The following is a 12,547-nucleotide window of genomic DNA, read 5'->3' on the forward strand; positions in this document are numbered from 1 at the left end:
ATATAAAAACTGGAACCAGAAGAGCTTTCCGGATGATTTCACTCCTCATTAAATGAGCGGCACACCGAAAGCACCACAGAGTGGTCTCTGATGAATGTCAATGCCGCCTCCTCAGCTGCACCCTGGGGCAGCGCGGCTTCCCTGGACCGGGAGGTGCACCCCGGGTACTGGACAGAGGCACCTTCTCCTCCAGGGGACCTGCCTCATGCTGCTGTGCCCACCGCCTGTGCCCCTTCCCGGAATGAGGTCAGTTGCTGCAACTCTGGGGCTCGGTCCCGGGTGGGGCGGCTGTGGGCAAAGAACCACGCCTCGGCTCCCGGCAGAGTCAGTGGCAGACCCCACCCCGTCGCCGAGCACCTGCACAGCCCACTGCCAGGCCCTTCCTTCCGGCTCTGCGGGCCTCTGGCCTGCTCTCCTCTCTCCAGCCACTGGGTCACAGGCACTGAGGCCCGAGGGGAGTGACTGCCGCCAGTGCGGAGACAGACCTCAGGCTCGCATCAGAACAACTCACCTAAACTCTCCTCTAAACATTTAAGAACTTGATTAGGAACAGACAAGAAAAACTCATTTCCAACCGCGCGGGGGGAAAGCTAACACTCCAGCTTTCCCCGTGACTCCGCATTCCCGGAGGGGAGACCACTCCCCTCCCTGAGAGTAAGGAACTGTGCTTCTCTAAGTAGCAAAATGCATGAGACCTGGGGGGGGGGGGGGGGCAGCTGCTCGCTCGGACACCCTGCCCCCCCCGCCCCCCACCCCCGACATGGGGCCAGCCCCTCCCCCGACACGCGAATGAACAGTGACGGGCTCTGACAGCCCCGCGGCTGGATCCCAGGAAGGCGTCCATGTCACTCAGATCCCCGACCTCTTGTTCCCAATTAGGGAAAGTGCCTTCTCCTTCCCGGAAGCCCGTGCGTGCATGTGCATGTGCGTGTGCGTGTGATGCGCACACACTCAGATAAACTGCAATGTTATGAAGACACTATCAGGGTTCTGCAGCCCTGAAAATCCGTTTAGTCTTCTTCCCCCCCCCCCCCGACCTCCAGGAACGCCTGCCTGGCTCAGTCAGTTAAGCACCTGCCTTTAGCTCAGGTCGTGACGATGCTGGGGTCCTGGAATCGAGTCCCGCATCCTGCCCTGGTGCTCCCCCCAACTTGTGCTCTCTCTCGCAAATAAATGAAACCTTTGAAAATAAACAAGCTGCTTCCCCTAGCACTTTGGTGATCACTTCAAGCCAAGAATGCTAACAGCTGCTTTAAACACAAGTGAAACGGCTGCAGCCCTGAGCCAGACACCTGTGGGTGGGCCCCTCTGAGGCCCGCCAAGAAGCACGGAGAGCACAGAAGCTTCCCCCTGCGGCCAGCGCCACCGGCCTGTTCTCCGTGCCCGCAGGACCGTGTCCCCGCAGCAGCGAACAGCACTGACCACAGAAAATGCACTCTGCCACCCCCCGCACCCCGCAGCTCGTCAACAGGCTGGGTCAGGTCCCGTCTGCTCCGCAGACCAGTCACTGTCCTTGCTCAAGTCCCAGGGCCTGGGCACACCCACCTGCAGTTCCTCAGGCTGACACTGCTCGTGCTGAGCCAATGGCCCCCCGCCACCTGCCTCGCTGCTGGCCCGGCTTCCCTCCCGCTACACGAACCTGCCCGGGAAAACCCATGCGAGCGCCTTCTTTTAAGAGCTGTCGGGCTGTCACACGGAGCTCCTGAAAATCCGTTCTTCCTCTGGGTTCCCGACAGTTTTCAGGATGGGTTTCCACAGTATAGCTTCGGAACGTGTGTCCACCGCTCTATTTTCTTCACACCTGTGGCATGGGTCCGTGGTCCACCTACGCCGACCATACCCAGCGCTTTCCTTCCCAGATGTCCTCAGCTGCAGAACGGCTGCACTACTGTCGCCGGGCAAGTAAGCCTCCTCCAACACCTCCTTGGTGGCTCAGAACCAGCCACGCTTCAGGGAAGACGGAGACCGCGCCCCCGACAAACAGAGAGCAGGGCCCGGAGGGGCGGATCAGGAGCGTGCCCCCTTGGGGTCAGCACCACCTTCCAAGAGCACACCTGCCCCTGCAGCTGGGTTCGTCCTGTCTCGCTCGCTGCCCATCAAGGGCAACGTGGAGGTCAACGGCCTCGTCCACCCCTCAAGGTTTGCCAGGGCACCACGGAGAGCTACGAGGAACGCTGAAGTTCTCGTGCAGGTGACCCAAGTGCGGGGGAGGGGGAGTGCTGTCGGAGCGCTACACACCGGCAAGAACCGGCAGCACCGGGACTTGCCCCAAAGCCTTGTTGCAGAGCCCAGTGTGGATGTGACCCCGGTTGCAGGGGGAGGGGCTGTTGCAGCCTTCACAACAACCTGCCCGGGGCCTCCCCTACTCTGGACCCAGCTCAGGGACGACCCGCACGGCTGCTGGGCCGCAGAGAGAACGTGCAGGGCACCGTTGCCCCGTTCTCTGGACCGGTGGTATCAGTGACGATCACAGCAGGGAACTGGCCACAGAGTCTCATTAAGTGATTCCAAGCGTTCTGCTTTTGTGAAGAAACGACTTTTTTGTTTCCACACCATGACATTTCAGTTATTTATAGGATAACAAATTTCTCTTCTTGGCACCATTTCCGGCACAACCTACCAAAAGGGGAAGTAAAGATAATGAAGCAAAAAAGCCACAGGTGCTTCAATCATGCTCTGTCCTGACCCCAAGAGCTCCCTTGGCTTCTGGGTTTCAGGACAGAGCAGGAGGTCAGGGTCACTCCTGCGGGAAGCCGTGCAGGTCACCAGCCAGCAGTTGGGCGTGCGCGACACTGCCCACAGCCGCCACAGCCCCCCCCCCCCCTCCAGCAAGGTGCAGCTGCCTCCCGCTGGGTCTGCAGACCAAGGCATGGCCTTCTCGCAGATCAGACTCCTGCCATCACTGCTGCGGAGCGCCCCGCGGCTCCCTCACTGTGCCCGCTCCCCTGAAACTCAGAACACGCCCTGCACTGCTCACGCCACCGCTACCCCCTGGTTGTAACAGGTCTCTCTCTGCTCCGTAGAGGAGTCGTCAAAGAGAGGCCTTACACCGGACACTCTAGAGAGTCTTCTGAGCACCATTTAAGGGAATACCGCCTTCATCTAGAAGAAATGTGGCCGCCCCGTCACGGTCCAGTGTCACACTGAGCACGCCGTTCCCGTTCCACGGTTCAGTGCCACGGTTTTCTCTAACATAAAGGCCCAAAGGAACAGGGTACCTCCCTGCCCCAGACACCACCACTTGCTGTTACCTGAAGTGGACACAAGGTGGCACCAGAGCCCGCCGCACACACGAGCTCCGCGCAGGGCTTGGGGGTCACTGGCGCCATCAGTTCCGGGCCATGGGCGAGCCTCATCCCGAAGGTCCTTCTCCAGAGTGTAACCAGGGTCACTCTTCAGCTATCTAGCACTGGCAGGGCCTTGTTATGTTAGTTGTTTTTTTTGTTTTTGTTTTTTAATTAAGAAACTTGACCTTTTGTGAATACGGTGTTTATGAACTTCCCCTCAAAACCCTCCTATGGGACTGAGACGGGCAAGATGCGCGCTCTCTCTGTTCCCCAGGGAGGAAGGACAGGCCCCTCTCTAAGTGCTCCGTTCATCATACCCCAGGGAGCTCTCCGGGGCGGATGGAAGGTCACCTTCCACCCCATTTTTAGGGCACCCGGTGGAACCCAGAAACGCATTCTCCTCCTCCTTTCCTCGCTTTCTAGCCTGGAACAAGGCATTAAATAGTCCTACGCCGTGGCTTTAGGTTCCCTCAACCAAACTTTATTTGTAACTAACCGATCTCCAGTACTTTTCTGAACAGGGGGGTGGGGGAGCCATACAAGAGATCTATAGGCCCCAAATGCAAAATTCAAAATTCAAGTTTGTTTGTATTTTTTTTTTTAAAGATTTTATTTATTTATTTGACAGAGAGAGATCACAAGTAGGCAGAGAGGCAGGCAGAGAGAGAGAGAGGAGAAAGCAGGCTCCCTGCCGAGCAGGGAGCCCGATGCGGGACTCGATCCCGGGACGCGAGATCATGACCTGAGCCGAAGGCAGCGGCTTAACCCACTGAGCCACCCAGGTGCCCCAAAATTCAAGTTTTAAGATAAAGTTAAGACCACGGTGAATGCCCTGACAATGGCTCCAAGCAGCAGTGTGGTGAGAAGCTGTCCGTGGTTCAGATATGGACCCTGACAACCACGTCCCATGAAGACGCTCAGGAGAATTACCAAGACTCCTCGTGAGGAAGCCAAGCCATGACCACCGTGGAGAAAGCAGCCACGCCGTCACCCCCCCCAGCCCACAGGGCAACAGAGACACAAGCCATGAGACTGCCCACGAGCCCTCAGGAAACACCAAGCCTCAGAACCCCCAGATCCGGCTCTGGTTTGTTAGTCTGGACCCACTGTGAGGGGACCCCCGATTCTCCCCCACCGCACGGGAGACTCAGACCAGGACAATCACACGCTAAGGCACGTGCAGTGCCGTCCCATCTGCTCCGGCAAAACCCGCCCCCGTCGCGGGGACCTGTGCGCAGGGGCTGCCGGTGAAGGCAGCGTGAAAGCCCCGGGGCATCACCGACCGTCTCTGCCGCACCCCTGCGCTGTGGGCCGCCCAGAACACAGAAGCCCAAGTGCTAAGGTCCTAGTGCGACACACAGCGACACACACACAGACACGAACACCCCCCTCTCCCTCCAGAAATGAAGAACAGGGCGGGTTCGAGAAGCATTTTCATCCACGCCTCACAGGTAGTGACTGACTCTCAATGGTAGACAGATTTCAAACACGTTAAGAATTATTTGTATCAACTCTAGTCTGAAAACACTTCCCCATTCGCTCACGCAACAAGAGGCTGGGAAAGAGGCCGAGAGGAAAGCACGCGCGAATCTGAGGTTCGCAGTCCTCGTCTTGCTCACTGGGGTCTGACGCGGTGCAGACGGCACCTGGCACGGGGAAGGGGGAGGGTGGGACCGGGGAAGGCCATGACTCGGACGTGGACGGGACACGACCCGAGAGACAAAGCTCAAGGAAACCCAGGCCAGCTGGCTCCTCTGTGGGTGTACCCGTGAGACCGGACGCAGAGGCTGGCGTTTGCGTGGACAACGCTATTTACCACGGACCTGGGCGCGCCTGCAGCCGGCTCAGCGGAGACTGCCCGTCGTAAGACAAAGAGATCAAACTATAGTCTGCGTTACTTCATGTTTGTAAAATCGAAACCAGGTTTCATAGTTGTTAACACATGAGCTATTTCTCCAAATTAGGGCCAAGGAGGGTAGATGCTTTACAAGTTTCAAGTTATTACAACCGAGTGCACGACAGGGCAGAGCGTCAGGATACCGCGAGGACGCGGCAGGACTATTTCATATATTGCATAACTGAGCATCTGAAAATTTCCAAATAATCGAAGGCAAAAGTTCTGATGTTAGGTATCCACAGTATATAACGTACGTGTCTTTCTTCTCAAATGTGATATTTTAACATGAAGTAACCAAAAGGGAATTAATCGAGACCTAGCGGGTCCTGGAACGGGCCCCGGGAGACACACCTGAATGGGACCCACTGACGTCAGCAGGCTCTTCAGCTGGACGTCAGTCGTGGATGAGGAGAGCCCTTCGACGGACACGACGCAGGGCTGAGGCTTACACTCCACCACCCGGAGGTTCTGCTTGTTGGGCGTCAGGCGTCCCCGGCCCATCGCTCCGGCCGCGCCTCGGCCTCTCCCGTGCATGAGGACCTGGCAACAGCAAAAGTACAGTTTCACTTTGAAGCTTTGGATATTTTCCCTGCAGCTACTAAGATTATACAAGGGGACAAACAACTCAGAATCCATTACAATCGACCACGAGCTACGGGACTGGCTGTACGTTCACCCACCACCAGAGCAGACCTGAATGTCAAGGTGAAACTACCCCCACGAGTCTGGGCAGAGGCAAAGGAAGACGCAGCAGCGTCGCGTGTGCATCTACCTCGGTACCAAGCACAGGAGGAGGAGGAGGCACTTTCCACGTAACCATCGCTGGCAGATGCAGCGGCAGGACCAGAGCAGTTGAGAAACTTGTTTGGGTCTGGTCCTAACAACTCCAGAGCCCAAATTTCTCCCGGCGTACTCCAGGCCACATCCACGGGGACTGGGGCCACCATGCACCCACAAAAGCCACAGCGTTATGGACCCAAGGCTCCTCGTGACTCTGTGTGGCTGGCACCCTGAGAACCTGAGCAGGTTCTGTAGCTGGGGTCCCCTCCCGTCTGCTGCACCATCCCGCACATCACAGCGCTTTCATACCCCCACCAAAACCCAAGCACGACGATGCCCGCACGCCCACCGCCACCTCAGTGACGAGGTCCCTGGTCTAAGGTAGGGCCCCGACCTCAGGAGATTTTTAAGTTGCCCACGGGTTCAAAACTACTCTTACGGGGTCTTTTCTAAAGAAGAGGAGACACTGAGGAAAGTACCACGTGCTGAGTGCTTTCTCTAAAACACAACTTGTCCTCTGCAGGGCAGCAGTGAAACGCAGGTGGCAAGTCAAAGTCAACAGCACCAGGGCTTCCAGACATCCTAACCCTAATTCTGCCCTGGAGTCTGGGTACAAAGGGACAAAAATGGCCCCTTGTTCCATCCCAGAGAAGGACAGAGAGGAAGGTAAGTAGAAATCATAAAGGAACTTTTGCACATGAGCCGGGCACCACACAAAGGGAAAGGCATACAAACTGACATTTCTTAACACTCCCCAGAAGGCAACAAAACTCCACCTGGGAAATGAGTTTTTGAAAAGTGCAAAAGGATATTTCAAGAGAAGTCACACTGAAAAACATGCATCAAAAGGTACACGTAAATCACATCAATAAGAAAAAGGATAAAAACTGTATGATCATTTCAACAGATGCAGAAAAAGCATTTGACAAAGTAGAACATCCATTCATGATTAAAAACCAACAAAACAGGTCTAGCGGGAAAATACCTCAACATGAATAAGGTTATATATGAAAACCCACAGCCAACGCCATACTCAAGGGGGAAAAACTGAGAGCTTTTCCCCAAAGATCGTGAACAAGAAAGGGATGTCCACTCTCACCACTTTTATTCAACACAGGACTAGAAGTCCTAGGCACAGCAATCAGACAAGATAAAGAAATAAAAGGCATCCAAACTGGTAAGGAAGAAGTGAAACCTTCACTACCTGCAGGTGACATGATACCATACATAGAAAACCCTAAAGATGCCACCAAATACCCACTAGAACTGATGAATGAATTCAGTAAAGTCGCAGGATAAAAAAAAATCAATGTACAGAAATCTGTTGCATTCCCTTACATTAATAATGAAACAACATAAAGAGAAATTAAGAAAAGAAGCCCATTTACAGTTACACCAAAAATAAGATGCCTGGGAATAAACCTAGGAGGGGAAAGACCTGTCCGTACTCTGAAAACCACACAACACGGGGCAAAGAAACTGACGACGACACAGAGAGATGGAGAGACCTTCTACGTTCATGGCCTGAAGAACAAATTATGTTAAAATGTCTACAATACCCCAAAGCAGTCTACACATTAAGTGCGACCCCTATCAAAATGCTAACAGCACCTTTCATAGAATTAGAACAATCCTAAACTTTGTCTGAAACCGCAAAAGACCCAAAATAGGCAAAGTGTCCTTGGAAAGGGAAAGCAAAGCTGGAAGCATCACAATTCCAGACTTCGAATGATACCTCAGAGCTGGAGTGATCAAGACAGTAGGCTACTGGCACAAAACAGACATGCAGATTAAGGGAACAGAACAGAAAACCCAAAAATAATCCCAGAACTGTACGGCTAATTAATCTTTCATAAAGGAGGCAAGAAGGGGGTGCCTGGGTGGCTCAGCCGGTCAAACCACTGCCTTCCACTCGGGTCATGATCCCAGAGTCCTGGGATCGAGTCCCACATCGGGCTTCTTGGTCAGTGGGGAGTCTGCTTCTCTCTCTGCCTCTGCCTGCCTCTCTGCCTGCTTGTGTGCTCCCCCCCCCCCTGACAAATAAATAAATAAAATCTTTAAAAGCAAAATAAATAGAGGCAAGAGTATGCAACGGGAAAAAGTCTCTTCAACACATGGTCTTGGGAAACAGAGCAGCCACATGTAGAAGAATGAAACAGGATCACTCTGACACCGCACACAGAGATAAACTCAAAATGGATTAAGGACCTAAATGTGTGACCTAAAATCATAAAAGTCGTACAAGAGAGCATATGCAGTAATTCTCTAACACTGGTCATAGCCATATTGTCCTCATGTGTCTCTCGAAGAAAGAGCAGCAAAAGCAAAGATAAGTCACTAGGACTGCAGCACGATAGGAAAGCTCAGCAAGTTAAACGTTGAAAAAGGCAGCCTACGGAATGGGAGAAGACACCTGCAGATGACCTATCTGATACCGGTCTAGTACCCAAAATACATAAAGAACTGATACAACTCAATACCCTAAAATCAAATAATTCAATCAAAAATGGGCAGCAGACAGACATTTCTCCAAAGGAGATCTTTCCAGATGGCCAAAGACACATGAAAAGGTGGCCCACGCACGTCATGTCTCACCGGGGCTACTGAAAACACCAGCGGGCTAGCACCTCCGCTGTCCGAATGGCTAAAATCAACAGCACAACAGCTGAACTGTGGAAGCAGCCCCAGTGTCCACTGGAAGACAGACGGAGGAAGAAGATGTGGCGTGTGCGTGCACGCGTGTGCATACATACAACACACACACACACACGGGCAGGGTCCTCAGCCACAAAAAGGATGAACTCTTGCCATTTCAATGATGTGGATGAAGACAGAGAGTGTTATTCTAAGCAAAGTCAGTCAAAAAGAAAAAAATACCAAATGATTTCCTTCTCATATGGAATTTAAGAAAAAAATGTACAAGGAAAAAAAAAGGCAAACCAAGAAACAGACTCTTAGCTCTCGAAAACAAACCAGTGGTTACCCGGCAGGGGTGAGGGGGAGGCCGGTGGGTGGAGGGGTGAGATGGGCGAAGGGGTTAGGAGCACACGCAGCACCGTGAGCACCGGAAATGTGTGGGATTTTGCTGAAATTCACTACAGTGGAAGCGGTCGGGGAAAGCTGCAAGTAAAACTGGCTGGAAACCAGCAGTAGGTAAGCATTCTTCTAGCTATAATAAGTTACAATATTAATAATAATATCCTTTACCAAATGCTTCCCTTATACCCCAGGAATCATGCTTTTTATCTGCATCTTCTTGTGAAATCCTCCCAAGAGCCCAGGTGAGCTGGCAAACATTGCTGTCCTCACTTCACAGGAGAGCAAAGGTTTCAGATGCGCTGTCGGGGGCAGGAGGCCTCTAATGTCTCTCCTCGTGTACGGGGGACAGCCCCTGACTGAAGCCAGTTTAGACCGGAGCAACCTTCCAAGACTGAAGTTAAGATGTCATGTCTGTACCCCCGTCCTCTGTTGCAAAAAGGGAGTAATTTTGTTTGCTCCTACATCAAGTGCTTATGACGTCAACAAAGTCATTTAAATACTTCCAAGACCCAGAATGGCCTTCACAGTGGTACTATCACTACTGAGTGTCAGTAGGAGGACGAGCAGAGAGGAAGAGCTAGGAGACTGCAGAGCTTTCCAGAAGAAACTCAAAGCAGGTGCTGCTGCCCTGCCTCTTCCCTTGCGTAAGTCCATCAGATGAGGGGCATCTGACTTATGCACCAAGAGACTTTACTTTTGGGCAGAGAGGCGGAGGCCTTGGGGAAGTCACAGAGACAGCTCCACTACCAGCTGAGGGGAGGGTGCCCTACCACAGGGACGTAACGGGACAAAGCAGACACCCTTCTCCTAGGGGAGGTTTTATATTCAGTGCGCCAAAGGAGAACAGGCACCTGTGCGGAAGGCATTCTGGATGCCCCTGTCTCTTGTCCCACAGTCGGTCAGGACCCCTTTAATCCTCAGAGCAAAGGAAGGAGAAAAGAACCAGAGTCAGGGTCACTCTCTTCAGACAGGGTCCTTCACCCCCAACCGCCTCGCTTTCCCGCCTGTGGACTGGGAACAGCAAGAAAGTGGCTGAGCAAACATCCCTCTGGCTCTTGGTCTGCAGAGCCCGGAGAGCCAGCGAGCAGGGGAGGAGGCGTGCTGGACCGGGGTCTGTGCGCCCAGGGTTGTCCCCAGCGCACGGGTCAGAGCTGGAGAAAAACAGCCACGCGCCCCGGCTGTGCGGCCTCTCCCTGACGTGTCCCGTTACAAAGTCAGGAGAAGGAAGTCCTTTTGTGAACACACAGCCCCCGAAGCCAGAACAAAAGAGACTACCGTCCATTTAGAAGTTTACTCGAGGGCCTACTGCACGCGGCCCTGCTATCGGAGAACTGTCCGCACGCCGACCGCGACCACCAGGAGCAGGAGGACAGCCCCAGCCCCGCGTCGGCAGCACTCGGCCCAGCTAACAGGCAGTACCTTCTTGGCCGGATGAACTCCCGGGATGCTCTTGATGCCCGGAGGGCCGGCCGAGTGCACGTGGGACCCCACTGGCGGGTGCTGGGGCTGCTGAAGGGCCCCCTTGGTCAGCGTCACCTTGCGGGCGGGCTGCTGTCTCACTTCTGGGGGCTGTGGGAGCCGCTGGGGCTGGCCCTCAGGGTGAAAAAAGCCGTCGCTCTCTCCTCCCTGCTGAAACAAGGCAGCGTGCTGGTCAGTCCCTGCGCGGCCGGGCGGGCGGCCTTCCCCAGCCTCAGGGCCCGGCGCGGTTCGCCCTCACCTGAGAGCAAACTAGTGAAAAACCACCTGTCCTTTCGCGAGAGCCACTAAGGAAATTTCTCATCTGATGTGCGTGGGTTTTCATCGCACTGGAGCAACTTAAACCGTGGAGATCTTTAATTACTGTATCTACTCAAGAGGTCTGCAGATTCCGGTACCGGCTGTGTCGCCAAGTGAAATACAGCTGAGCTTAGAAATACTTCCTACTCAACCTGCATTTGCCACTTCTAAGAGCATCTGGCTGGAATCTGACAGTCTGTGGGGCGGTGGTTTCAAACTTTTAATCCACCTTGCAATGCAAATGGGACAGTCCTCGGGATGAGACTGACTGGCTATGGCCAGAGGGGCCCTGGGGACACGGCGTGGAGCCCTGGCCCTCTCCGCACCCTGCCCCCCACTGAGACACACGTGCCTCCGTCCCCAAGTCTGTGATTTCAGGTGGGACTCGCAGGGCCTATTACAAGCTTCACAAGGATCAGAACCTTTTGAGTTTCACTGACAACCCCTTGTTTCCTGTACTTCCTAAAGAGAAGGACAGGCCCCAAATGGGGTCCCTTAGAGCTCCCAAACCGGGGCCTGGGAAGAGCCAACCTGCCAGAAACAGGAAGTTCTCCATCAGCACTCAATAGCGGGCCACAGGCCCTGTCTCATCTCCGCAGGTCCTCCACGTGCCCCTAACAGAGAGCCACCTGCCTGAACCCATCCTTTTCTTCTGCCAGGAGAATTCATGCCCGTCCTTGTTCTACAGCGGTCTCCCGTTCTATGCCTCCCGGGGCCTCCAAGGCTTGGTGGCTGGGACGCCGCCAATTCACAAACCTTCAACGTGGTCTCGCTGGGACTGTTGCCCCTGAGCACACTCCAGCTGCACTATTTATGCTCACGGCCCCGCCCGGCAGCACAGAACACCTCTCTGGACGGCGTCTCTGTGCGCTGCCTTCCGTGTGAAGGAGAGCAGCCGGGGCCAAGAAAGAAAGTGCGGACAGAGGAGCGCGCGCTCTCGCTCTCGCCCTGCTAAACCGCGTGGCCTGAGCAGAGCCCGAGGCCGGATGTGCCGGGAGGCCCCAGTCCTCCTCACCGGCGCTGCGAGCCCAGCCCCTGCCTGCTCAGGCTCCAGGGTTTCCACACGGGGCTGCGGGAACGAGCTCAGCCGTGGACCCTGTACTCGGTGCCTCTCGCCCCTCTACACTGACCTGTTAGAGACAGCTTAGTGGAACAGTGAAGGCACAGGGGCTGCAGTAAGACAGGTGTAGGGAAGATTTGTGTAAAAAAAAAAAAAAAAAAAAAACTGCCCGAAGTAATTGGGACCTGAGAGAAACGGGATTAAAGCTGTCACCTGTGGCAGGGCTTCTGGCCAGGGCAGCATGAAAAGGAGGGCAAATCTCTCCAACCACCCCCCGCCCCCCAACAGGAAGTACCTACGTGACAAAGCCACCCAGAACAAGCATTTTAGGTCTCTGGGAGTCTACAGTGAAAGGAGTCGCGGACTCGTACCTACTCCTCAGACCTGGCCAGCAGGGCAGCCACAGGAAGTGGTGGGGTGGGGACTGCCCACCAGGCCGTCAGCCGGGGACCTTTCTGGAACAATAGCAGACCCATTGGGAAATCCTGGAGATCAAGGAACTCCTGAAGGCCTAGGGGAGTGCTGAGAGCGCCAGGGAGCCAGGGGGGCTCACGCAGGTAGGGGGCAGGTGGGAAGGAGGAGCTGCGGTGGGCTCTACGAGCCAGCGCCCCCACTCACACACCACTGGACAATGTCTTCCTGAATGACTGGCCGACCAACAAGCTACGTAGCAACAGGGTCAACCCCTGGGAAGCCAGACTAAGAAAC

The 12,547-nt window shown here is 54.6% G+C and overlaps 1 protein-coding gene across 10 annotated transcripts in view; it reads right to left on the bottom strand.

Annotated features, from left to right (window-relative positions):
• RBM33 (RNA binding motif protein 33) overlaps positions 1-12,547 on the bottom strand; it is a 125,765-nt gene that overhangs the window by 7,937 nt on the left and 105,281 nt on the right. For 3 of the 10 annotated variants that reach the window (XM_082692898.1, XM_082692895.1, XM_082692902.1), the window contains exons 15-16: positions 10,423-10,632; positions 5,536-5,724 (exon numbers count right to left, since the gene is read on the bottom strand). The exons of 1 other annotated variant lie outside the window; for it this stretch is intronic. In XM_082692898.1, coding sequence (XP_082549024.1) covers positions 5,536-5,724; positions 10,423-10,632 — 399 coding nt within the window. The remainder of the gene's footprint in view (positions 1-5,535; positions 5,725-10,422; positions 10,633-12,547) is intronic. 6 more of the 10 variants (XM_082692899.1, XM_082692897.1, XM_082692903.1 and 3 more) reach the window with 2 other exon arrangements.

This window comes from Mustela nivalis, assembly GCF_964662115.1.
Source record: "Mustela nivalis genome assembly, chromosome: 12".
NCBI classification, from domain to species: domain Eukaryota; kingdom Metazoa; phylum Chordata; class Mammalia; order Carnivora; family Mustelidae; genus Mustela; species Mustela nivalis.